The sequence below is a fragment of the Orbicella franksi genome, chromosome 1 (genome assembly GCF_964199315.1).
Source record: "Orbicella franksi chromosome 1, jaOrbFran1.1, whole genome shotgun sequence".
Taxonomy (NCBI): Eukaryota; Metazoa; Cnidaria; class Anthozoa; order Scleractinia; family Merulinidae; genus Orbicella; species Orbicella franksi.
Genome location: NC_138145.1, coordinates 38,963,595 through 38,991,425, shown reverse-complemented (window position 1 = coordinate 38,991,425; position 27,831 = coordinate 38,963,595). Strand labels below are relative to the sequence as shown.

Sequence of the window (27,831 nt, the reverse complement as noted above, 5' to 3'; positions counted from 1 at the left end):
TTTAAATAAACAAGGCTTGAGCTTCCATCTGGGTAAGACTTTTCGTATTTCCAGGAACTTACCCTCGAATCAACCGATCGCAAGTGATCGGTTGATTCGAGAGAGAGAATCCCGGACTCGAAACTCGATAATATGTACACTGTACAATCAATACCAGAAAACGTTGAGAAAGGTATTAGAGTGCTTAAATACTGTCAATGTTTTAAAGACAGCCATACGTATTGGGGATTAACCTCTTCAAAAAGCATACCTACGCACGCGGGCTTCATAATTTCTTTTTGAGAACAAAACACTGATGAAGGGGTTATTCCCGAAATTTCTGTCTACAACATTTACAGTATATAAGCACTCTTGCTTATTTCTATCAACTTTGTGTGTCATTTATTTTGAGTGCTATGCATGCAGGAAATATCTATTTTGTGACACTGTACAATCAGCACAAACAGAGACTTAATCAGTACAGTGGTAGTGTTGTGAAGACCACATCGGGTCATAAACACGTGTGAAGTTGCTGGTGTAAGAGACTTGACCTCCTTTCTACTTCATTGGTTTAACCTTGCTTTGTTGCTTAGCAAAGCTCTTCATTGCGTGATGGAACAAGATGCAGAGTAATTCCAGGATTTCTGCGCATGTCAGAACAGATACACCAACCCACATCCCCATGTTGCCTCCGATATCTGAGATGAAATTTACCAACTAAAAAGAAGTAAATGTACTTTAGCAAAAGTTTGAGTTGATGTCGAGAATTGGAATTCACAAAAGGAGTTAAATGTTAATGTATGCTACGTGTAGTTGGCCTTTCGTAGGAAAAACGAGATGTCTTACACAATAAACATTAACAGTAAACGAGACAAGTAAAAGTTCGTTGAAAGTGGAGAATAAAAACTAGAAAGTTTACCTTTAATGATCACTCTAAACACAACGCCGGAATAATCACAAATCATTTTTCTTGAAATATTATAAATACAACAGTGTATTGGGATCATGATCTTTTGGTTTCCAAGAGATTTTTTTTTTCAAGTTAATATTTCGAAGCAGGCGATATCAAGTAGTAACAAAATTCTGTTCTATGGATTTCGCATAGAACTTAACTCTTTTTTTATGATGACTGTTGAAGAAAAATGTAAGATTGTCAGTTAATCACTAGATTGATCACTTTGTACTTTTGGAGCTTGTGGTGACGAAGTCTGCTTTATAACACCTGTGCAGAAAGGCACGTTTTATCTACTTTAAGCTACCCAGTTGATCCTGATTGAGACGTCCCGTTTTAAGTGTGCATTTGAAGTATGAAAAACGGTCCCAATATTTACCCCATATCCTATGTTCTCCTCGATCACTTCGTAATTCAGTTCTTCGAAGAAAACATTCAATTGAAGCAAATATGAGCTGAAATAAAAAGCAATTGTACGCTAAAATGGTAAAAAATTTCTCCGTTTTTGTCTAAACCTTAGCTTCTAATTCCAATAATTATAATTTCTTGTCATACTTTAAGAATGGCTGACTGTTAGGATCGAGAAACGCCGGTCAACGTCCCATTTGACAAATCGCTCATATTTTGCCCAAAGATACCCTTAGGTGACCTAATTCTAAAAATCATATTTAGAGGTTCCAGCGAATTTTTATTTTTTCAGAAATTCGCGAAAATTTGAAAGCGCGGTCAAAGTGCGGTTTTTCGTGTAATAAAATGACCGAAATAAGGTGCGAGGACGAAGCGCTGCTTAAGTCTTAAAATAAACTCAATTGACTTCAAACTTCACACAAATGTGGAACAACCACTCTTATTTATTCCTCGCTTTAAACTAATCTCAGATATGTTGATATAGTGGTTTTCCGAACCATTTTAAAAACAGCTATTAAGTGTGTGAAAAATAACGGCCAAATATAGGTCATGTTTAACAGCATGAAAATGCATCTGGTACCTCACTTTCCGATTATTTTACATTACAGCCTTAAAATATCATTATTAAAGATATACCATGCCAAGTTTCATGCTCGAACTCGCAGTATTTCCCTTTGTGAAAAACGAAAATCGATGTCAATGTGTTGGGCGCAAATAACACAATAATTATGCACGAACCAGAGACAAATCAATTTCAATGGCGAAAGTAAAAGGCTATCATTAATTAGAATCTCGTCAATTCACTGCTATCAGTAGAAACATAATGTCCACTGCATAAAAACTGTTTTCAGACGTTTTCGAACCATTGCGCGTTAACTTTGTTTAATTTCGTGTCCGCCGTCATGCCTAGTTTGTCATCGCGTGTATTTCCTTAATGTCAACAACACGTGAATGGTTGTCATAACAAACGCAAGAGATTTCCTGGAACCTTAATGTTTTCGATTCACCAAAACGCTTTAAGTTCGTTAAGACACAATAATGGGTCAACTTGGAATGCTTTTTAGCAGCAAGGACGTTAAAGGACTGTAAATTAATCGAGTTGAAATATCTTGAAGCAAATCAAAATCGCGCCCTTATTCTAATTTGGTAAACAGCCGATCTCCGTTCAAGTTCAAGAAGTCGAGAGGTTAATCCGGCAATGTATTACCGGTACAACAACAAAATCAAACCGAGGTCATCAAAAGTGTAAGTTTAAAAGTGTAGTGGCAAGTTCCAAATAAATTTCGCCTACATAAATTGGAAACAAGATGTGAAGCGGTCTGACCCGAAACAAGTAAACAAAATATTAATACGACTAATTTAACCCGAAAATGTTACAGAAAACATACCTAAAAGCCGTCGATTCCCCTCGATACCACTCCGCATTGCCTTAAAGAGCCCAAGCTTTCTGCTGTAAGAATCAGGGGGCCCGTGAATCTGTATTTATTATATCGGCAACCATGCTGCGTGGCTGATATTCGAGACTCAGTAAAACTTGTCACACAACCGTACGAGCAGCCCAGTCACGCTTTCACTGCTCTTGCGCAAATGTTCAACATTTCGCAATTTACATAAACCGACTACAAGTTTAAAGTAGTGACAGTAGATTGAAATGCGCTTTTTAAAGCTGTCCTATCGAGGAACAATTATTTCTTGTTTTTGAATGGCTCTTAGTTGTAGCTACAGTCGGGGAGGGGGGAGAGGGTATTCCCGGAAATTTCGGATATCTGTATGCCGTGGAAGATTAAGTGGTCTCCAGCTCTTAACGCCAGCACTGAAACACTAGATGATTCTCGAAGTATCACAGGAGTCACTAAGCTAAATAATTTTGAGTGTAGCTCCGCTGAGTCAATTAACCGTTGGCGCGCATATTGCATTGACCGTGGACAGGTGGAAAAACAGTTAAACCGGAAAAGCCTGTTGCACATTGTAATTTAGCGTTGTCCAACACGCAGTCGGTCTGGTTGTAATGTTAATCGTATTTCAGAGAATCTCAAGTTTTCTTTCGACACATACTGGGGTGACATACTACTAGATGGGCGTGGCCGCGAGCCACGAGTCAAGTCAGTCAACTCGCCATGCTTAACCGAGAAGAGTGACTGCGACCTTAATATCAGTGCCATTATCAACGGGTGTGACCGAGGAAGCGTCTGCTGAGGTTTCCATAGATTGTAACCATGCACGGTAGGGGTGTATTGATGTCTTCAAGGCCGCTGCATTCGTGTCTGTTATAGGCTGTCTACTTTAGAGAGGCACTTATCGCTGGAGAAATGTACTCAGTCCCTTGAAAGCTATTCCCTTATGGACTTAGCCAAAATGTGCTACAAACCTTGCTTGGAACAGGCGTTGGCGCTTAACTCAAAGCCACAATAGGTCACCAGGAAGCCCTCGTTGTTTTAAAAAAGGTTTGGGTTCTCAGGGCAGTCAGTGACAAGCAGCAATCGTATCTTATGGCAAAATTCCGCGTTGGTCAAACGACAGGCCGAAAGGTTGACGCCGAACTGGTGGCACGGGAATGCGCAGTGCCCGGGATCCTTATAATATTCGTCTTTTTCAGGTGCTAGTTTTTCTCTCACCTAAGTGCGCAATGCGCCAAAGTGATCCTGATGAGATGCATGTTCACGCATCTGAAGAGGAGAGAAATTTTAGTCAGGCAAAGGAAGTTGTAGAAATACTCCAGCTCCAGCATCCTTTGGTACACGACCAGGAAGGCTCCTGTGCCTTGGCGATGGAGGGTGACCTAAAGAACCTGAAACTGTGTATGCTACCGTGCGGGTACGAAGACATGGGACTAGATATACCTCTCCCACTCGTGCGCGGAAAAGCTCCAAACTCGGCGCTTCTGAAGTATTTTACTAATAACTGCACTTGGCGGAAGTATTCTTAGAAACTGCCGGTGTTTGGCTTCTTCGGTATTTAGCAAACACCTTTTACGGGGGTGGGAGGGGGGAGGATCGTTAAATTTTTGTAGAGAAGGGGAGGAAGTAGAGGAGGAAGACACACAGTCCTTCCACTAGTGGCTCACTATCACTCTTCGCGGTTAAGCATGGTAAATTGACTGACTTGACTCGTGGCTCGCGGCCACGCCCATCTAGTAGTATGTCACCCCAGTATGTGTCGAAAGAAAACTTGAGATTCTCTGAAATACGATTAACATTACAACCAGACCGACTGCGTGTTGGACAACGCTAAATTACAATGTGCAACAGGCTTTTCCGGTTTAACTGTTTTTCCACCTGTCCACGGTCAATGCAATATGCGCGCCAACGGTTAATTGACTCAGCGGAGCTACACTCAAAATTATTTAGCTTAGTGACTCCTGTGATACTTCGAGAATCATCTAGTGTTTCAGTGCTGGCGTTAAGAGCTGGAGACCACTTAATCTTCCACGGCATACAGATATCCGAAATTTCCGGGAATACCCTCTCCCCCCTCCCCGACTGTAGCTACAACTAAGAGCCATTCAAAAACAAGAAATAATTGTTCCTCGATAGGACAGCTTTAAAAAGCGCATTTCAATCTACTGTCACTACTTTAAACTTGTAGTCGGTTTATGTAAATTGCGAAATGTTGAACATTTGCGCAAGAGCAGTGAAAGCGTGACTGGGCTGCTCGTACGGTTGTGTGACAAGTTTTACTGAGTCTCGAATATCAGCCACGCAGCATGGTAGCCGATATAATAAATACAGATTCACGGGGCCCCTGATTCTTACAGCAGAAAGCTTGGGCTCTTTAAGGCAATGCGGAGTGGTATCGAGGGGAATCGACGGCTTTTAGGTATGTTTTCTGTAACATTTTCGGGTTAAATTAGTCGTATTAATATTTTGTTTACTTGTTTCGGGTCAGACCGCTTCACATCTTGTTTCCAATTTATGTAGGCGAAATTTATTTGGAACTTGCCACTACACTTTTAAACTTACACTTTTGATGACCTCGGTTTGATTTTGTTGTTGTACCGGTAATACATTGCCGGATTAACCTCTCGACTTCTTGAACTTGAACGGAGATCGGCTGTTTACCAAATTAGAATAAGGGCGCGATTTTGATTTGCTTCAAGATATTTCAACTCGATTAATTTACAGTCCTTTAACGTCCTTGCTGCTAAAAAGCATTCCAAGTTGACCCATTATTGTGTCTTAACGAACTTAAAGCGTTTTGGTGAATCGAAAACATTAAGGTTCCAGGAAATCTCTTGCGTTTGTTATGACAACCATTCACGTGTTGTTGACATTAAGGAAATACACGCGATGACAAACTAGGCATGACGGCGGACACGAAATTAAACAAAGTTAACGCGCAATGGTTCGAAAACGTCTGAAAACAGTTTTTATGCAGTGGACATTATGTTTCTACTGATAGCAGTGAATTGACGAGATTCTAATTAATGATAGCCTTTTACTTTCGCCATTGAAATTGATTTGTCTCTGGTTCGTGCATAATTATTGTGTTATTTGCGCCCAACACATTGACATCGATTTTCGTTTTTCACAAAGGGAAATACTGCGAGTTCGAGCATGAAACTTGGCATGGTATATCTTTAATAATGATATTTTAAGGCTGTAATGTAAAATAATCGGAAAGTGAGGTACCAGATGCATTTTCATGCTGTTAAACATGACCTATATTTGGCCGTTATTTTTCACACACTTAATAGCTGTTTTTAAAATGGTTCGGAAAACCACTATATCAACATATCTGAGATTAGTTTAAAGCGAGGAATAAATAAGAGTGGTTGTTCCACATTTGTGTGAAGTTTGAAGTCAATTGAGTTTATTTTAAGACTTAAGCAGCGCTTCGTCCTCGCACCTTATTTCGGTCATTTTATTACACGAAAAACCGCACTTTGACCGCGCTTTCAAATTTTCGCGAATTTCTGAAAAAATAAAAATTCGCTGGAACCTCTAAATATGATTTTTAGAATTAGGTCACCTAAGGGTATCTTTGGGCAAAATATGAGCGATTTGTCAAATGGGACGTTGACCGGCGTTTCTCGATCCTAACAGTCAGCCATTCTTAAAATTTGAGAGTAAACCTTTCAATACAATTTATAATTTAATAGGCAGTTTAAGAAGCAAACTTCAATGCAACTATATCTCCACCACAAGTACGGTAACCCCAAATGCAACGGACCAAACACCCCACATTGAGTTTACGTTTGGGTATTTTTTCTGTATAGTTTGACTTTCAGGCTCTTTCAGGTTTATTCCAGGGAGTTTCACTTTCTCCAATTAAAGCCCTCTCTAAGGATGACTACTCTTTCTTTTGCTGTGAGATGTTCGCCTTTCCCCAAATGGTTTCTCGTTCAAGACGTTCAGAAGTGGGAAGATTGGTATTTCAATCGACTAGCGCCAATGTCAAGTTAAAATCAAATTCAAAAACAAAACTCCAGTTCCTTGACTGTTTTTTTCCTTTTTGAAAAACTTTGAGCTGTAAATCAGATAAGAATGGGTCCGGTAGGTGTTTCTCTGGCACCATGTGATGACTGGAATCCTACGTACATGCCATGTTAACTTCACCTTAAAAGTGGAAAGAGTCCTTTGCTCATTTTAAAACGGCACTATGTTTTAGAGTGAACTCCGCGTTCCCTCATCTATTGTCAAATATACATTGAAGTAACCCCAACCTGTTTGTTGCTCTAAGACAAAATAAGCTCTTGCAGTAAAAAGATATCCCTGTGCAAGTGTTCAGCTGCCATAACACATACCTTATTTGGTTAGGTGGTATGTTTGCTTTGCGCAGATTTTTCGCGTCTTCTCGAATGATGTTCTGTGTATGAGTTGAAAAATAAGAGTTACCAACTTACTCAAAATACCTTACTTCGCGTACATAAGGGAGAGAGGTTATGCGGTCCATAAATTAGTTGCTCATTGAAAATGCATCTTACAATACGTTGCTTATAAGACTAAGATTTTAAGATTTCGTCTTGAAGTTCGTCTTTTTAGAGCATAAGTAACACTTTTCCTAATGCACTGTGTTTTTTTATGTATTTGCATTATGTATTCAATTTGACACGGTTATCTCAAGCAAACATTCTACCTTATATTAGGAAAAAGAGACCGACCTTAAACACTCAAACAGACTCCATCCCAGCCAAACTGTTCATAGAGTTATGTACATTCTCTTGCTTTTCACGCCTCGTTTTATTTCATTTCTATATATAGCGTTACCAAACTTATAACTATTTGCATTTAATAATGGTGACATATCATCGCCGAAACGTGATGTTTTAATTCGCTACTGTTTCTTTTAAACATTATAGTCAGACATCACATTTTGTCTTTCTTTACCTCGTATGCCAAGGAAGGGAACCTTGCAGTGGAGATGGTCAGTTTGAAAACATCTTCACTGTAAAGCAAATAAACCAGGACAACTTATCACAGTGTTTTGATGTAGACAAATTATCATGTCTCATCGTCGATGCATGCATTTCCTTACTCTCTTCGAATAATTCTTTTTCATTGTTTTTGCCGTTACTATTGTCGGAATTCGAATGTCTAGCAAGGAACCTTGGAGGGAGTCAACTATCACGATTCGAACTTGAGACAGAAAGAGCCTGGACACCAGTATGGTCTACCCGCCGTTCCCGCTCTACCCGCTCTATTGCTTGAGATCGTTCATGATCAGCTGTTGTGCTTGCATAACGTGTGTTGTTTTTTAGCCACTTGTTTTCGAGAATCGTCAATTCATCAAAGGAATCCCTGTTAATCCTCAGTAGTGTTACACAACGAGCCACACTAAATACAATCTCCCTGTGCAGATATGCCTTTTAGCAAGGTTCTCTAATTATGATAAAAATTGTGGCTTCTTGAAGAGTATAAAAATGTAAACGAGTTCAACTTACTTGCAAGGTGAAGGACACTTTCTGGTGCAACCCAGGTTAGACTTTCTATACTTTTTTATTACCCCAGCTAAGCATTTTGCTGAAATAAAATGGAATCCCTTGAGTGAGAACTGAAAGGCAAGAAAGTTTTGAAGAGCAGAACTTTCTTGTACCGTCTTCGAAAAGTACGTAGTGCAAATAAGTGCCCTTTTGAGCAAGATCTCCCATTAAAGTGAAAAAAGGGGTGCTTACCATTTACAAAAACCATCCGGTTGGAAATTTCAGGCATAAACATTAAACAATTAAATTGAACATTGCGGGAGAGGGAATCGCTATAAAGTATATCCACATCAGCCAGAGAGACTTATAAGAGCAGAAAAATAGAATCAACCCAAATCACAGCCCATATTTTCTGAAGCTTCCCAAACGGAATGGCGCGAACCATTTGATTTTCCCACTGGAATTTCCGGTTTTCCCATGTAAATGGTAAGTACCCAAGGTTTCCCTTTAATGCCCCTTTAAATAAGTAAAAGACAGATTTCTTTACCCATTTATATAGCTTAACTTGCGAAATCCCGACCCTTTTTACCTTAAGCCTTAAAAAGGTACCCCTTTTAAGAGGAACCTTTCAATTAGAGGGAGTACCCCGCCAGGGGCGGAAGGGGGGAGGGAGATAACTGATAAAATATACCATACCAACAGTCGTGTTCATTACATCGCATACACGTTCGTTCTTGCTGGTGTCCTTGGGAAACCGGTACTCGCGGCAGTCACATATTTCCATCTGTTTGTCAGAAAGGCAACTTTCCTTACAGGCCTAAATAAGGGGAGAAAATGTATTTATTCCTTTACAAACCAAAAACTACACTTAGTTTTAAATCTTTCTTTAAAACATGCAAGAATGCAGGTCGACAATATACAGCCATAGGATAAGAATAGTCATTTCAGGAAGTGTTTCATTTAATGCAATATCCGATCTTTATAAATAAAATAAATAGAAAATTATTTGTTCGCAAAAGCATGTTTATGTCTCGTCTTTGTTGTCCCTGTGATGTCTGTCATACTATAGTTATGCCATGCAAAAAGTAATACTAATTCCTATAGCGTCTGTTTTTGATCTGATTATAACGACTCACAGTTGTGGAGTAAGTTGCGTTGTACTTCAGTCGATACAGATTGTCTTTTCCAAGACCCTCCTCTCCCATGCAACCTCCATTTTTAAAGGGATCGACCCTTTTAATTTGAATCTACGGGGGAAAAAAAATGCCACCTTGGTTTTCATCACAAGAACGTAAGTACAATAAACTCAAATGGACATGATTATATAGGTGGGAGTACCTCAAATGATCTTGACCCTCGGAAGTACAAAGGGGAGGAAGGTGGATGTTAACTCCCCATAACATTTTTTTCAAAGTTTTGAGACTTTCAGTAGCTGTTCATTCATCCTCCGCGGAAATTTTGATATGTCAATTGTGTGTCAACTCTTTTAAACATACTTGTTAATTTTTTGCAGTTTTCTTCGTCGAATTGCAGCAATTGACGAATATCTACATTTCAGAAACATTCTGGCTTGATTTGTATTAATTTCCGATATTTCTTGACTTTTTAACAAGATCCAAGATGGCGGATCAAATGACGTCATTTGACTTCACATGACGTCATAACCAACAAAAATGCTGTCTTCTTGTAGAGCAAGTTCAGGGCTATCTGCTCAGTGTAAATGTATTTCGCTATGCCTTAATGGGACGAAAACCCAGCGGTAATGCACAAATCGTGTTTGCTACCGCGTGAGCTCTTCCACTTCAAATTTTCACCCCAATTTGTTATTAGATCTTTAATTGCTTGATGCGATTACTCATTTATCATATGACAAAGAAAATTACGAATGCGCCCATAAATTTGTATTGCAGTGCAAATTAAAGGTTAACGATAAATTGACCTGCTTTTAGCCAATCACAATGAGGTAATTTTCTCAGTCACATAATAAAACAAGATATTGGCTAAAATCAAATTACCAAGTAACTCCAATCCTTAACAATTTTAGAGCATATGAAATGAACTGGGAACTGCAACCAAATTACAAGAAGTTAGTGGTATGACATAAGAGTTTCAAAAACATGTTCACAACCTTTCTCATTCCCACGGAGGTTGAAGTCCCAGGTCCCACGCTGAATCCTTTTTCGTAAGGAAAAGGAACCTTTCCTGGTTTTCCAATGTGAACACGTATCCCAGCATCCTTTGTCAGATCTCCGTCGTACTCGTTCTGTTCCACATTTATTTCCAGTAACAAACCTAAATAATATATAACCAAATCTCACTGGATCGCAATCTGATTGGCTGCACCGGACTACCTAATTAGACAACGAAATGGAACTGTCTTTCCCTGAAAGCCAGGACTATGTTCTTGTCTTTCACACACAAATTGCATGTGTGTGATTTTTCCAAAATAAAGTGGATATTTTGTTTGTTTGTTGTTTTGTTTAGTATCTAATTTTTGAGATCAAGCAGACAAACCTTTATTCTAATTTTTGAGATCAAACAGACAAACCTTTATTTTAAATGGGTAATTAAGTTTTGCCATTTTGAGCAAGTGGCATAAAATCCGAGTTTCAGGGACGTTTTCAGCATTTCCAGCGTTTTTGATATGACGTAATAAGAATTACAAGTGCAAACGTTTTGTCTCCCAAGGTAAGAAAAAGACACCCAAAAGCTTACCATTCCCAGGTCCCGGTCCACCGGCCCTAAGACCTTTCTTTTGGTTAAAGGAAAAACAGTTTCCATACGTGTAATGCCAAAAGCCAGTCCAATAGTTTTTTTTACTAGAAAGAAAAGAGGAAAACATAACCATTGAGCGACATACAGTGGCAATAAGAGTCTGAGTCAGGATCAAAACATGCACACTACTCACTTGCATGAGCGCCCTTTAAAAGTACATTCCCGAAACATATCCTTAAGCTGATGACCCAGCTTGGAAAGCTCCTCTTCTGGCCAAGTAGCCAAGGCCACATGCAGTCGCTTTTGCATGACCACAAAGTCGTTCAGAGCTGTGAATCATTGAAGCAAACGTTTTAAAAATAACGTTAACTTTCCATGAGTTGTTACATGACTCCATGAGTAATTACTCGATCATTATCAAATTACAATACAGTATACGTCTGCGGTTACATTGGAAGAGTTCAAGAGAAGATGAATGGTGAGAGAGTTATCCCTAAATGTAAGCTCCGTTCCCAAGGTAGTCCCTCTCTAGTTATTTTTACAGATGATACCCAGTTCTCCCACGGATAATATATATTACAACGTGCGTTGCGTGGATGTTTACGTGGAGGATGGAAATCAGGGTGACGTTGCTTGAGCTGTCCAGGTGAACTAGTTTCGTGACACAGGTTGGCGATTTTTAGACCGTCTAGGGATTTCTAAAGGCGGGAATGATCTAAAAATAGCTTTAATAGGGATTACCTTAGGAATAAAGCCTACATGTTGAATTGATTCTGTTACCCTACATTCTCTTCCGACGACATTAATTAACACATACGAACTTACAATTCTTCCTACATTAAAAGCGTCCAAGTGCAAATGAGATCCTTAAGACTCGCGTGGTGACAAGTTCCTTTCACTTACGAAGCTCTTTTTCATCTTTGTCCTTTAAGTCCTCTTTTTCCTGTTTGTCCTGTTTTTCCTGTTTCTCTTGTCTCTCCTGTTTGTCCTGTCTGTCCTCTTTGTCATCTTTGGCCTTTTCTCCACCGTTCTTTTTCTTTTTTTCTTGTGCCTCTGTTGTCGTGGGCGATGGAGTCGTCGTGGCTGCTTTCTTTCGCTTTTGTTTGGTCCTCTTCCTCGACTTTGCCGATGGCGTAGGCGTTGAGACTACGGATATTGACGCTGATGGCTGCGCATGAGCAGTGGACGCACTTGCAATACTTGTTAGTTGTATGCTGTTTATATCGTCTACTCGACTTTCTTCATGCGGTTGTAAAGGACCATCTCGCTTTATCTTCTCTTTCAAAAGAAAACGAATCACTCGTATGAGATCCTTGGACGATAACCACTTACCGACTCATTTAATATAAGAATTACAATCTCATTTCCAAACATTTCCTTAAACTTTACTTGTAAGAATTGGTCGTGACTTGTTTACTAAACATTTTAATTTTCGACATTGTCAGGAGAAATTAGGTGCTATATCCTGAAAGGCAAAACAGAAAGGAAAATGTCTTTTACACTTTCTGCTCTGCTTTAAGTCGCGTTTACAAAGATCGGAGGGTGGTAGAGGGAAACGCGAGAATAAAGGGGAAAAGATAAATCGGGAATAGTGCTCGCCCCCAAGAGTTCGCGCGGCCATTTTTTTCTCGCGGTTTTCTTTCACGTCACGCATAAAAGAATAAGCGAAAGAGGGACTACTCAAAGTCTAACACTAATAAAGTAGAACTAACCTTGGCTTGTATTTTTGAAAGTGTTTAAGAAGTTTTTGAGATACTGCTGAAGGAAAGACGATTTGTCGGAAAATATTTTACTCCGACGGATAATGTTGTGGTTGCAAATTGTCACAACTGGAAAGTCGATATCCTGACAAGCAACCACAAGATTGGATTAATAAATGACCTGCCTAAAGTAAATTGGTATATGTGAAAATAGAGATTTTCAAAGCTTATGTAATGTTTCAACACTTTCTTTATTTTTTATACTGCGGACTAAATTCCTTTTTACCTTGAAAATACCTAATATCCTTTTGCGACAGAAACATACTGTATACAGGTAGCCTGAAAAGTCAGATTGTCCGCCCGGCGGGAAAGATGCCAAAATTTTGAGCGCGATAATTTTGTCTGGCTGTTTAGGCTTATTAATAGTTTTCACGCCATACGTAGTATCAATAATCATGGCTCGCTCACCTACGGTCGAAGCTAAAGTTATTACTAAAGCAAGAAACAATTCTTAGGCTTAAATGAACTGCAAACAAGAGAACCTTTGACCAACCAAAAAAGCAAAAATTTCGATTATCATTCTCTTTTTACCCCTCTAGAAACGTATAGCTCAACCTCGTACGGCAAGGCCTTGTTTTGCTAGCAAGTTTAGTAAGTTAGAGTCAGTTACAACTATAACTAACAACTCTAAATATTGAGACTTTTTTAACCACAGAAATGACTACAGAATTCTGTTCACTATAAAATGTTCCTAAGCGAAAAACTGAAGACTCTCCCTTACTTTGACATGTTTCATAGCGATGTAAGTTTCCACCGGTTTGCTTATGTAATCCTGCGCAAGCCAAATGACTTGACAGGAAAACATAGTGAAAGCGCCAAGGCATGCCATGACCCAGAACGCTTTGCGGACATAGCTTTTGCTTTCCACCAGTCTCCCAAACCCATGCGCTGTGGTGTATCCACAGAAATCTTTCAGCTTCTCAATCGTTGATCCACCTTCCCCCTTTTCTGTGATGAACATGTTGTTGAGTTTGATGACTGGTGTGCCTTTAGATTGATTAGCCAGTTTAGTTTCTTTGCTAATGAAAACAAATCAATCAATCAATCAATCAATCAGTCAGTCAGTCAGTCAGTTAGTCATGAATTTAAGTCATAAATCCAAAATTGTGCTACGTGTACCAGGATTAACCCCATAGAAATCCCGAATATTGCGATTTTTCTCAAGTTTTTCACCTTGCCATCAAGTTCTCACACGAACAACTTAAGAATAGTTTTTGTCAGAGACTTATGTACTCTCACCAATGAAAAAAACTGAGTCAAATTGTGAATTGCGTTAAATAAATCGTCGACTTTTTCTCCAGCTTAAAACATTTCCCCACTCATGAACTTAGACAAACGGCTCCATGGAAGGTGTTTAAACGATGATTCCATCCTGTTTATTCATTGGATAAAAAGCACACCCACACTTTCTATGGGATAATCACCATATATTACGAGGTTTATGTTATGGATTGACACCTACAAGGTTATAATTATATGGATATATAATTACAGCCCACTAATTTTCCCCAAGTTAAGAGAAACCATACACCAACGAAATCAATTATCAACAAAATTGCGACTAAATTAAACAAAAGCGTTACACGTGCAATGTTTTGTATGTTAACAAGAGGTTAACAGACAACGTATTTATATCAAAAGAATGAGTAATGTTGATAAGAAATTACAGTGTGACAAATGTTATAAACTCCAAACAGAATGAAAGATGGAGTTTAAGTCTTGAAAAGATTTTGCTACGAGCCCTTGAGAATATAACTTATAACACCTCTTTGTCTTTTTTGTAATTACATTGAATCAAAATCAGGTCTGATTTCAAAATCAACGCAATTAATATTTTCAAGGTTACAAAATAACGAGGAAGGTGATTTGTAATTGTGTTTATTCCTCTCGAAATTGATCGCTTGGTTTTCAATCAAAGGCTTTCTGATGTACTGGTGATTGCCGAGCAAATGTGTTAATTGCTTACGAAAGGCACCAGGTGAGAAAAATACATGAGACTACGTCTATCAAAAATGCCTGCCGAGATTGAACGATTTGTTAATAAGGACAAACAGCAGGCTTTATTCCCTATATGTATTGATTTCAAATGCAATCTGATCTGTCTGATCACTAATGATACAACTGTCTCAATCTATCTTCAATCTAACGAAGGTCTTTTACAGAATATTTTGATAAAATGTTCCAAACTTTTCTTTTAGTTTTGCTAGCGAAGCTGACTGAAGGCGGAAATATTTCCGAATCCATATAAGAAATTTCAATAAAAGCCTATCATTTTGCATGGCAAAAAAATTTTACGTCGGGAGATAATTTCGATAACGGTATGATACGTATATCGTATGAAATTATGATAACGTCCGTAGGTAAGACGGAAATACTCATGAATCTACAAAAGAAAGCAAAGCAAACGAGAACCTCTGTTTGGTTCAAAACTGAAACCTAACAATTCACATGTCAAAAGCATAATCAAAGGTTGTTAGATGATTTCGATGTAAAAGGTTTGTTATCTTTAAATATCATCTTATGCATCAAATGCATGGTCTATTAATATTACGTACGACAGACAACTAAATTTAACTTAGACAGTCGACTAAAATGTCGTTATATGGTCTGCCCCGCACCAATTTCAAGCCAGTCGCTCCAATGTCAAATGTATTTTAAAATGCAATCAAGTAAGGTACAGTGAAAACTAACGCAATGATATACTAAACATTTCGTTTTTAGACGATTTCGTTGCGTTGAAACAGATTTTGCCAAGTTTTTGTTCCTTTCCTGTTTGTTTCTTGCTTAGGTCTCATCTGGTTTCATCTTGGTATGATTAACACCAATTCGCTAGCGAGTCGTCTCTCATAAAACACAGCGAGTAAAATCACAGCTCTGATAGGTCTGCTTAGTATTTCACCAAGACAACGTTGAAATAGATACTTACCGGTTATTCATTTAACGAATAGGCTTTTCCAGATATTTCATAAACACTTTACAGCGTTTTAGAACAAACACAGAATTCCTAAGGCCATCCTCTGCAAACGTTTAAAGCAGCTGCTCTTGGTTGAACAAAAACTAATTTCATGAAGTTGCCATTTTATTCAAAATTTCCATCTTATAATTAAACTAAAAGATTAGTGTTGTCATTGGTAAAAATGATTGGAAACAATATTCGATATAATTACGAGCATAAGGAGATTGCAGATTGCTGTTATTAAAATCGCCAGGTACTGACGGTTGTTTAATAGCAAAAGGATTTGTTGAAAGACATAAATTAAGGAATAATAGATGCATAACTTCATATTGTATAATTTATATTTTAAACCTGCCCTTACAGCCCGCTTTATAGAAATCACTTTTCATTCTTAGAGGTAATATACATAATTTTCTAAATTTCCAAAGCCTTAGGAAGTGAAAAGGCAACTGGAAGAAATAAATTTTCGCCAAATCGCAGAAAGCCATCAACAATTTCGTTACACTCAACATTATAGTTTGTAAATGAGGGGTTTAATACACTATATATTCTTTAAAGGAGGGTTATTAACGTTGCAAAACAGTTAACAATGTGGGAAATGTCATAATTCCAACATAAACCAAGGTTTGAGTTTAAAATTTGGAAAATAATACCGACTACATCTTGATGAAATTTTAACGTGGGCAACCAAGAACATAAAAAAATTGTCATTATATACGCAGGACTTATGATAATCAATTTTAGAATTTTTATTGCTTGGATTATATCTGTTCCTCGAGGATTGTATCTGTTCCTCAAATTTTTTGCGCAGCTTATGAATCAAAACTGAGAAAATGTCTCTACTTGTCTCTGTAGTAGAGTCAAGGCGGCGATGAATAGACCATATTCGTATTCTAGATATTAGACTAGAACTAGGTTGCAACTGAGGCTAATGTGGGGAGTCAAATGAAATGCTAAATTACATTCCCGCATGAGCCTCAATTGCAAGCTAGTTCCAGATCAATACCGAGAATACGAAAATTTCAATAGGCCAATTTCGATATATTAAAATTCAGCCTAAAACCATAGACCTCAACACGAGGCTCTGGGGAATAACACGGCTCGAAAATTGAATTTACTGTATATTTGATCTTAAGAGAGAGTCCACCTGAGAACCATGCAGGCAAGTTTATAGTGCACATCACCGATTCCCTCTGAAACTTGGCACACTTGTACAACATCACTAGTCCATCAACCAAGTGCAGCAGTTTGCTTCAACTGTCTATTGTTTGCGATATGTCAATCAAACTGTCAGACAATGAAAAGTGTTCAAATTTGAGGTAAAAATATACATCAAGTTTGATCACTTGTTGCAAGCTAGAAACAACGGGAAATGACATGATATTTTTACATTGAATAGTTCTAACCTCTAACAATAAAACAACGTTGACTAAACTTCTGTGGCTTATCTCATGTGACTTATCTCCCCCTAGTCAAGTCATACCTAAGCAGTAGGGTCTCAAAAGTCACTGTTTGTAGAGATGCGGCGTTTTTCCAATCGAATTGGAAGCTATCTAAAGCTTGCCAAAGAAATGATCTTTCAGTTTAATTAGCAAAAACTCTGTAAAGGACTCTGTGGGAAAAGCTCTCTTTGCACCGAACTAACGTTTGTTTGTGACAATATACAAATGAACTCGACAAGGAAGTACTGTCAGATCGGAGTGGAAATAATAATACGTAAAAAAAACGTTACTTAACGAGGAGCGAAACATCGTTATGAAACATTTTGAAAGTCCAATTTAGTTATTTTGTTAGTATTTAAGCTGCTGTTAGTTAGTTGGCATTTAGCTGACACCTTAAGCGCTGAACGAATCTATGGAGCAAAGATAATGCCCATCTTCACTTAGTGCGGCCAAATTACGCTTGGTTGGTCAGAGACACGTAAGTGCCAAATACGAAACTTGGAACAACGAAGTCACAGGATTATTATGCAAAACTCCAAATGTCTAAACTGTGAACTCCGCCTATCCACAATTGAAATTTTTTTAAAGAAAAAAGTTTGTTTATTCGTTTTTCATTGCCTAAAAGGCAATGTTTGTAGTCCTTTTAAAAATTATTTTAATTTTTAACCCACGATTTTAATACGAGGAACAGCGAGACCACCATTGCTCTGCCGAAAGTGAAACTTGACTTTGCTCGGAAAAGTTTTTACTTTTTAGGTGCTTCAGCTTTTCATTCTTTACCTTTAAAAATCAAGCAAGTTAGCAGTAGGGTACTATTTAGGGAGTCTTTAGATCAACTTGTTGTATAGTGTAGTTAATAAGTTACGAAGTCATTCTTATCTTATTTTAGTTTTTATCCTTATATTATGTTATTTAGACAGGACCCCTTTGATAACAGTACTCTTGCGCTGAAGGGCTATCCTGCATAAATATTCGTTATTATTATTATTATTATTATTATTATTATGATTTATTAGCTAAGCCGCAAACGTCAGAAGTTGTCATGCAAACCTTGCACCCAAGTGAGATGCAATGGTAACCACCAGAGCATTGATTTTTTGCGTTGTTGTTTTACCAAGTAGAGCACTAACTGGAACGATTGATTGCGTGACAGAGTATATCAGTTATGACATCTTACAGCTGTATTTGTATCAAATTTCAACCCGATTTTGAACACATTACGATCGCTAGGCTTCTTTTGAATGCTCCGTTAGAGGGCATTCCAAGAAAGATTGTGGTGTATCTGATCGGACAGCACCGTGCCATTAAAGACCTCTGTTATAAAACCACATCCGTGGGTGTTGAAGCGAAATGGAAACTTTGTTTAGTTGACGAGGCGGGAAATTCCCTTCGTATTTGCCCCCTTCACGATTCCCTTGTCAAATGGCATATGATAACGCGTTGTCGATGATGGTGAGGGCCTGTTTTCAAGGAGGTAGGGTTACCCTAGTAGACGGGTTAACCCTAACTGGGAGGCAAAAGATAGTCCGGGTTTATAAGCAAAATTTCACAGGTAGGGTGAACCTACAACCCAGGACAACTTAATGCGCGGTTACACTCAAAAGGTATGGAAACAATAGAAAGTTAACCCGGGTAGGCGGGTTAGCCCTACCTGGAGTGTTTACAAGGGAAAACGTTAACCCGCCTGCCAGGGTTACCCTAGCACACAGGTAGGGTAACCCGCCTACCCGGGTAACCCTAGCTGCCTTGTAAACACCACGAAGAAAACAAGAGGAAATATTTGAGTGCTAGGGTAACCCGCTTGTTAGGGCAACCCGCTTGCTAGGGTAACCCGCTTGCTAGGGTAACCCTCCCTCCTTGTAAACAGGCCCTTATATCCGGGGGTACTCCCATATAAATACGACGGGGGTGCTCGTCGTACCTATAGGGGTGTAAAAAGCGGTTATCGTACCTCTTAGGGTGTTCAGCCTAAAAGGTCCACAACGGAAGCTTTCGCGGTACCTTTTAGGGTATTGAGCTGAAAAAAATACGACAGGAGATATTTGATTTTTTATTTTTTCGCATTTACACCAGGAATTCACATTTGTCCAATAAAAGAGTGTACATTCAGTTTGGATAACAAGGCTTTTACAAGTTAACCGCTAATTAGTGTCTTCATTGCTGTTAAAAATTATGGAAGTATCAGTTAATTTGCTGTTTTAGAATTGGTATCTCTAAGGGGTGGAAAAAAATTTTAAGCCTCGCCCACAAAACGGGATCTTGCTACCTCTTAGGGATTCTTTCCAAAATTTACGATGAGCGCCCCCGTCCTTTTTACATGGGAGTCACCCCTCCCGAGCTTATATGTTACTAAATATCACAGGGATAATAAATCCAGCGGAACAGGTCTAAAAACCGACCGATCCCAAGAACTAGACAGCACTGAATTCCCGATCGGGTCAAGCAACGCCATATCACACAGCAGGAGTATCGATTAACGCCCAATCGAGTTTTCGAGTAATCGGGTTAGATTTTTCACGACTCTGGATAGAGTTGTACCAAGCACTCAGTAGAGTCTCGAGGGACTGGGTACTAGTTTTAAACAAAGTGGCGCCGGAAGGAAAACAATTTATGGAAAAAGTGCAGTAGCCGTTCGTTTAACGAGATAATTGCATCTTTAAGCCTTACGAATTGTTTTTGGTCGTTGAAACTGCATGCCAGGCAGAAATAAAACTAGTGGCTCAGAGGTTTGTCCTTCTTCTGGATCAATTTGTCCGTGAATGTAAGCTAGCAGCCGATCGATGAGGTATGTTGCGACTTCCGTGTGGCTTGATTATCTGCCTTCCTCGTCGTAAGGCTGTTACATCCAAGGCATTTTATAACAAGATAGCTTATTAACATTAACAGCTATAATTGCGTTCGTAGAACGCAGTCCTAATGCAGACTTGACTCGAGTTTCATGGGACGGTGGACCTTCGTCCAAAGTTGCGACACCGATTTGGCCGCCCCGCAGCAGGGGCGAAGCGAATGACATCATCGCCAAACCATGTGCTGTACATATCTTTCGAGTGCGGGTCTTTGTTTCGTTCAAGTGCGGGTTTTTATGGACATTTACACGGTAATTTGGAAGCTGTAAGCATTCAATTGTGCTCTCAGCGTTGGATTTAGGTGAATTTAAACGCCTCGACGGTGGCATTTATCGAAATCTGATGGAATTGTCCTTGTTTAATTTATTTTTTTTAAAAAGAACACGACTTTGAAGTGCCTTGGCTTTCCGGATGTTAACCGTGGGAAAAACTATATTTTGATTGCATTAGTTGATTATTTCCAGTCGCGACAGACACGTAGATAGCTCAGTCCTTATCCGGTTGAATATTGTTTGGAATCGGAGGAAAAGTACTCAGAAGGCAAGATCTATAAGAGTGAGCCTGAACCAAGGAACGGCAAATTATTTAAATACTGTCTACCTTGTTCATCAGGGGAACATGACACGCGAATTAAGCGCACGGAGTTTGTTTACGCTGACGATAAACGAGCACACGATTGCAAATGTTTGCTTACATTTGTGCTTCCAGTTTAGAATAATGTTTGTAAAATTTACTTTTACAAATTTGCTTTACGTTCAAACATTACCAGTTAATGTGAAAATATTTAGCACGAAATTTGAAGGCTAAATGTAAATATTTTCGTTCTATTAAACTTGTGAGTCTACGGAAACTCGCGCTGTCACGCAACGTGTCAACAAATGGTGGACTTTGACACTATGATAAATCTGTCTGTATAAAAACCTCGTTTGTCGATGAAAAACGTTGATTTTAGCAATAGACAGAGGTTAAAAGTCAGCCAGTGACATCATTTATATATATTTAATTAAGTGACGGCGTCGAACGCACTCTCATAATCTTTGATTACTTCTAGTTGTAAAAGTTAAATGTTAATATGGACTGGAATCTAGTGCTTACTCAACCGACCTATCCATTATGCTATGACACTCGTAATTCTTTGTTTTCCTGCAATGACATATAGCACGTTTTTGTCCCTCAAAATCTCATGATCGTGTTAAACTTTACAGACTTTTTTTTTGCTTGTATTTATTAACCAATAAAGGCTTCATAAAATAGTAGGTAAAGAAACTTTTGAATACATTTGATCCTTGACAAAGAAGAGGGCAAATGTGATCTTAACTTTCACTCCACTTTTTACGCACGTCAAAGGACAAATCAAATATCTTATGGACTTGCCATATATTTGATCCCTGTCAAAGGCGAGGTCAAACATAACTTTGACTACAGTTTTGACGCGCGTTAAAGGCGTTCAAAGACACCACGGCTTTGCATACCTTTGATCTCTTATATCGAAGGCGTTCAAAGGCGCCATGGCTTTGTACAACTTTGATCCTATGTCATGTCATGTCAAAGGCGAGGTGAAATATGGGCTTATCCTGCGACTCCTCTTTAAACGCCCTAATAACCCACGTTTTCATAATCTTTTTTGTTTTAACGATTAAATGAAAGTTTGCCTTCTTGCCAATGTGTATCTTTTTTTAATAAAAAAAGTTTTCACTTGGCCTGGAGGTGACGCACTGAAGAAACAAACAGCGGGAAACCCCGGCTGCCCGCGGCTTCCCGCATTTTTCTGGCCAATTAAAGAGGAGACTAAAGGTCAACAAAGTCGGCTGTGAGGAAAGCAGACATTTTTCTTCATTTGGCTTCATTATGGCGGCTGTGGTGAAATTTCCATTGTGTTTTGGACCAGGAAAGGTAAGTCTTTGAATTTCATTCAATTACTTTCAATGTTCAGAGATTGACGGAGTTTAAAAAGTAAATTAAGGTGGCTCGCTATAGTTTCATGATTGCACGCGCGCATAGCTAGGACGAAAGCTCAAGTAATCTGCGCGCGCTCAAAGGAAAACGCTAACGTTTTTTGATTTTTATGACGTCAACATGAGCACAAAAAGCAAAACTGACCGTGTATTTTCTCGCGTTTCCTTCGGTGAATTTTTTTAAATTTGGCCCAGTTGTAACTATATACCATTCCTATAAAATACACTATTTCTTTAAAATCTGTCAGAGCTTATCTAAGATATTTAGAAGAATGACAAATTACAGGATATTGGAAAAACCGTCTGAACAACCTTGACTTTTCACCAATTCAAAATGTCAGGGAATATCATTTCTATAACGTGGCAAAGTACGAAAAAATTTTACCGAAGGAAAGTATAAATATAGGGAGTTTAGGCCAAAATGACAAATATATCTGCCTGTCATTAGATGAGATGTTGCCATGGTAACGGCCTTGTTCCAAAAATTGATAACCAAAAAATAAGCCTTATTTTAACAGTACCCATACTGGTAAATCTCTACAGGGAAAACTTTAAGAGAAATTAACTAAATTTCCTCTTCTAACTCTCGCTCTGCAGGGAGCCACCTTAAACGCAGCAATGGCTACATAAAGAGCTACGAATTGCGTACATTCATGGCAGAACAGATCCTCGGCAGTGAAGACAATTCGGTCGAAGATTGCACTTGACTGAATCACAGTTGATCGGCAAAGCTCTTCGTTAAGAAAAGACAAGACTTTATTTTCAATTCACATATATTTCTTTACAAAAGTTGATAAAGATATATTTTTTCTTACTCAGTCAAGTCTTTTGAATTAAATTGAAGTGTCTGTCATAGCAGAGATTTTATGATCAGTGCTTAAAATATACATAACGTAATGTAAGCTTAAGCTTAACTCTATCTACGTATAAATTGTTGTGCACAACGCCTTTGGTAATTTCTGAGCTTAAACAATTCCCTTGAATGAAAGCTCATGTAAATATAAAGGAAATTTGCATTAAAGGAAAATCTCAGTCAGCCATGCAGACAATCTATTTTGACTTGACTTAATTATTATATTCATTATACTATTGAAAGAGTTGTTGACTCTGAAAATTTAATCTATGGATAAAGCAGGCTTGTGGATCAGTCATTTGGAACTCCACTATCAATCATTTCCAGTTGCAAATTCAAACGCTGACCCCAGAGCGGAGACCCGGCGGTCCAAAGGGCCGCAAGCGGAGCACCATAACAATAGGAACAGTGATATATCCTCACTGCATATCCATTACCACATCGCGGTAGACTAAGTTATGGGAGGAGTGCGCGACTACTGTGGCAGCTAAGGTATGTAGCGAGAAACGAGGGTAGCACCGTCAACCGGCACCAGGGGAGGAGGGTGGGGCGACAAAAAACCTTCCTCCACCGGAACGCCGGTAAAATGACAATGATCACTGAAGGCAAAACCCGATAATTGAAATGAAGAGACCGCAAAGCATCATGCCCGCCCTAGGGCATAAAAGCTTGGTGGAATTTGAGGGATTAAATAGACTTCTGCGATACGCTAATTTATGTATGCAGTGAGAATTGCTGGTTTTCAGTGTCACGCAATTCAAAATAGATCAAAATCAAAATCAAAACCGGTCAATAGATAAAGTCCAGAATCTGGGAAATGAAAGAAGGTAAATATGCAAAGACTCTCGCCAAAATTCTGGTCACAGCAATTTTTCTTATGCGAGATATGCGGAGAAATTTATTACCCAAATTTATAGAGATTTGTATGGAGACGCCATGCTGGTGCCCATCCGTATGGGCACCAACATGGCGGTCGAAAACCAACAGAAACATCTGTCACTGAGGTTTGTTACAAAAGCGTGAATTTATCCTTCGAGGAACTCTAAAACATTAAAATAATACTTTTTCTAAGTCATGAACTGTTCAGATAGCCAAGTTCCCCGAAATAAGTCCCTTTTTTTTTAACCATCATGACAGCTCTCTAGGCCGTCATGTAAATGCCGCGTCACGCAAAAGCTTAGAAATTCAAGCGTAGTGTATTACAAAACCAAGAACCCATTCGGAACGAAAATTTGTATGAATGTTAGTTTTCAGCTGCTCTTATACATCATTTAAGTAAAATCTCAGGAAGATCAATAGGTCTTGTAGTTCGAATTTTGGTGACGTCATGTGAAAACCAGCTATAGAACCATATGCATGCACAGAAATAGAAACCCATGCATCTCTTTTTTTATGGTCAACACGCCTAGCGGCATGGATCGCGGGCGCGTGCGCCCAACGACGACGACGACATCGCACAACATGGGAGCCATCCAGCTAATACCAAGTCATGCAGTTTTCGTTTACAGCAAATATCTTTGATATTTGACATCCATGTTATGGTCAATTTAAACTAAAACCCTATGTGACATCCCAATCCCTAACAAGTATTTATTATGCACTTATATATCCCTATTTAACTTATGGTTGCGTACTGTGGGGTAATAATTACGAGACTCTATTGTCACAATTGGTGAGACTACAAAACAAAGCTATTAGAATAATCAACAATGTGCCACTTCGTGAACATATTACTCCCCATTATGTAAACCTTGGTCTTATTAAGCTTCCTGATATTGTTAAATTATATACTTGCCAGCTATTTTATGACCACTTGATTGATGAAAAACCGTCTAATTACACCTTATCTCTGGTATCTGAGCAACATAACTACGTTACTCGAAGTGCATCCCTACAACACTTAAATCCCGGTTTCTCCAGAATAAATATAAGGAAATTTTGTCCCACTGTTATTGGATGGTACTATTGGAATGACCTTCCTTTATCTATACGTAACTTAGCGACTAGAAAACGTTTTAAAAAAGCACTCTTCCAGTATTATTTTGCTCAGTATTAATTAAGTCATACCTCTTCCTCTCCTATGTTAAGTTAACTTTTTTACCCTAATTATTATTGTCAATTAAACAAGGGCATCTAATTAGCTTGTTATATTTTTGCCCTTTTCCATTTCTCCTCTTACTTGTCTACTTTATATTTATCTTTGTAATTTTAGAATGGAATAAATAAATAAAATGAAAAAAAAATGAATTGACACCTGTCAAAGAAAGCTATCCGCTGACCAGTGTCAGGTGACCATATCGCGGGTCAGGTTAAGAACTCATCGAGGTCATGTGTTTTTTAAAGATGACCACTGACCCAGTACTGGCTTTCGATAGGGTCGCGGGCCAATGTAAGATTTATTTGTTGTATTAGGGCGACGATCAGGCCAAGGTTGTTCGGAAGGTGGTTAACACTAACCCAGGATTAAAAGTTAACCGAAGTATATGGTTTTTTCTCGCATACAAATGTTATTCACTACATTTGGGTCATGGGCTGCCTTTTTTGTTTGAGATCATTCAAACTCAAAACAGAATACCAAACAATATAAACAGAAAACCTGACAAAAACTCAACAACCTTGCAAAAGTCAAATCAAATTTTCGCTTAACCTGTTTTTGCTTCATCAGGCTATAAACAACACGGCCCAGAAGCTCTGCAATTAGGCTTGGTTAAATCGATATATTATCTTGATATCTACACAAAAACTACCAAGCTAACTACATAAAAAGGTATTAGATCAGAAAATTTCAAGATGGCGGCCATATTGCATTAACATGGCCGTTCTTTAGACTTCAACCTCTTTTCAACCCCTTAAAGAGATGGGATTCTAATATCGAGAGACGAAGTTCCAGGCAACAGTAAACGGTCTTAATGTAAAAACAAAAACACCAAAATACTAAGGAAAACGTTAGAAGACCGGAAAAGTTGAGTTTCCTTTCATGATGACAGCCATATTAGATCAACTTGGAAAAAAGTTGATGTAAAACATCGGTTGTTGTTTAAACTTCATCCTCTTTTCAACCCGTTCAAGAGATAGGATTCTCATTTCAAGAGATGAAGTTCCAGGTGAGAGAAGACTCTCTTGATATACAGACAAAGACTAGAAAAGTTCTAAGAAAAATGACATTAGACCTGAGATGCTGGACTTCGTTTCAAAATGGCGACCATATCAGACTAACACGGTCGATGTTTGACATCATACTCTTTTCCATCCGTTAAAGAGATGGAATTCTAACATCGAGAGATAAAGTTTTAACTGATAGTTTTATAACTTGATATTCATACAGAAACTAACAAGTTACTAAATAAAAAGTTATAAGACCAGAATAGGTGCACTTTGTTTTAAGATTGCGGCCATATTAGACTAAGATGGCCGTTGTTTGACATCATCCTCTTTTAAACCCGTAAATGAGATGGGAGCCTAATGTCGAGAGATGAGGTTCCAGGCGACAGTAGACTGTCTTGATGTAAAGAAAACAACTAGCAAGGTACTAGGAAAAACGTTATTAGACCTGAGATGTTGGACTTCGTTTTTAAATGGCGGCCATATTAGAGTAACGTATACGTGGCCGATGTTTGACATCATTCTCTTTTTCGCCCGTTGAAGAGATGGGATTGTACCATCGAGAGATGAAGTTTTACGTTACAATTTTATATCTTGATATTCACACAAAAACTTCCAAGCTACTAGATAAAAAGTTATTAGACCAGAAAAATTACACTTCGTTTCAAGATGGCGGCCATATCAGACTATCATGGCCATTGCATGTTTGGACTTCATCCTCTTTTTAACCCGTGGAAGAAATGGGATTCTAATATCGAGTTATGAAGTTCCAGGCGATAGTAGATTGTCTTAATGTAAAGGATAAACCCTAGCCAGGTACTAAGAAAAACGTCACTCTTAAGTGTCTTGCCCAAGAACACAACACATTGTTCCCGGCCAGAGCTCGAACCCGGACCGCTCGATCCGGAGGCGAACGCACTAGCCATGGGGTCATCGCGTCTCCACAACCCCCGACGTAGGCGGATTCAAAATAAGGAATGCGTTGGCAGGGGATATGCAGTTCAACAAAAGCAACCAGTAAAGCAATATTTGAAAATCATTTGAATGTAAGTAGAAGCTGGAGTGTGGGAGTTGGAATTAAAGACAAAGATTATTGGTTGGTCCACAACATTTTGACCACTGTGATGACGCGTACTCGTTATCGATAACAGTACAGACCACGCTAAACCACATTCGATTTGTTAAATATTACATAGCAGGTTACCTGAGGTCGGACCGAATATCAGCTTTAGTACACGCTTTTCCCCTTTTTTGTAAGGTTTCGACGACAAGAAGTGCCAAGGTATGTTAATAACGCACCTACCGCTGAAATTTGGGTAAACTTTATTTGCCCCCATTTCTTGTGCAATCGTGCTTCGTATGCGTTGTTTCCAAAATGCCAAACATCATAGTTGAGTAAATCTTTAATCTCGAAGTGTCCGCATAGTTTTTTAAAGCACGGAAAGAAAACGTGTACAAGTTATCAGATTATGTATGAATGTGGCTCAATAATTAATCATGTTACAAGTCAAGTCGTTGCGTTGTTGTGTTTGATATTATCAAGCACAACAAAGCAACTGTTACGACTTCCTCTCGAAACAAGCTTAGACTAGGCAAATTCTCATCCTAAAAATGATAGGAGGTTCTAGCTGAAGTAATGAAATGGCGTGTAAAAATCGAAACCGAAACGAAAGTGTTAGATAAGCCTCTTTTCCTGGAGAGCCAGATTCTCCCAAATTGATAATAACCAGAGACTTTTTTTCTTTGGGCTTGCACCTGGCCTTTATATCGGATTTTTCCTTTTTCCGTGGGCCCACGTAAAAAGATGTGTCTTTTCAGTCGCTCGGGGGAGGGAAGTTCGTCTGTGGCTAATATCCAAGGCCTACTTAAACCAAACGTGTTTCAATTACTTTTTCAATTACTCTCCGGCACTATCTCGATGATTTCAGATAATTTCAGTACGCTTATATTCCTCAGTCTAAGTAGACGGACTTATCGCTCGGACCAGCACAGCAGGCAATAATA

General features: G+C 38.7%; 1 protein-coding gene across 1 annotated transcript; it reads right to left on the bottom strand.

Annotated features, from left to right (window-relative positions):
• Nucleotides 1-381: 381 nt before the first annotated feature.
• On the bottom strand, nt 382-13,670 carry LOC145499109 (uncharacterized). The gene is made up of 10 exons (XM_081478767.1): nt 13,395-13,670; nt 12,626-12,758; nt 11,817-12,191; nt 11,107-11,242; nt 10,914-11,017; nt 10,280-10,511; nt 7,666-7,723; nt 7,083-7,144; nt 1,311-1,386; nt 382-696 (listed from the first exon to the last, which is right to left on the bottom strand). Exons 1-10 carry the CDS (start codon nt 13,632-13,634, stop codon nt 538-540), a joined length of 1,575 nt encoding a protein of 524 aa, XP_081334893.1. The 5' UTR covers nt 13,635-13,670; the 3' UTR covers nt 382-537.
• Between the last annotated feature and the right edge of the window lie 14,161 nt (nt 13,671-27,831).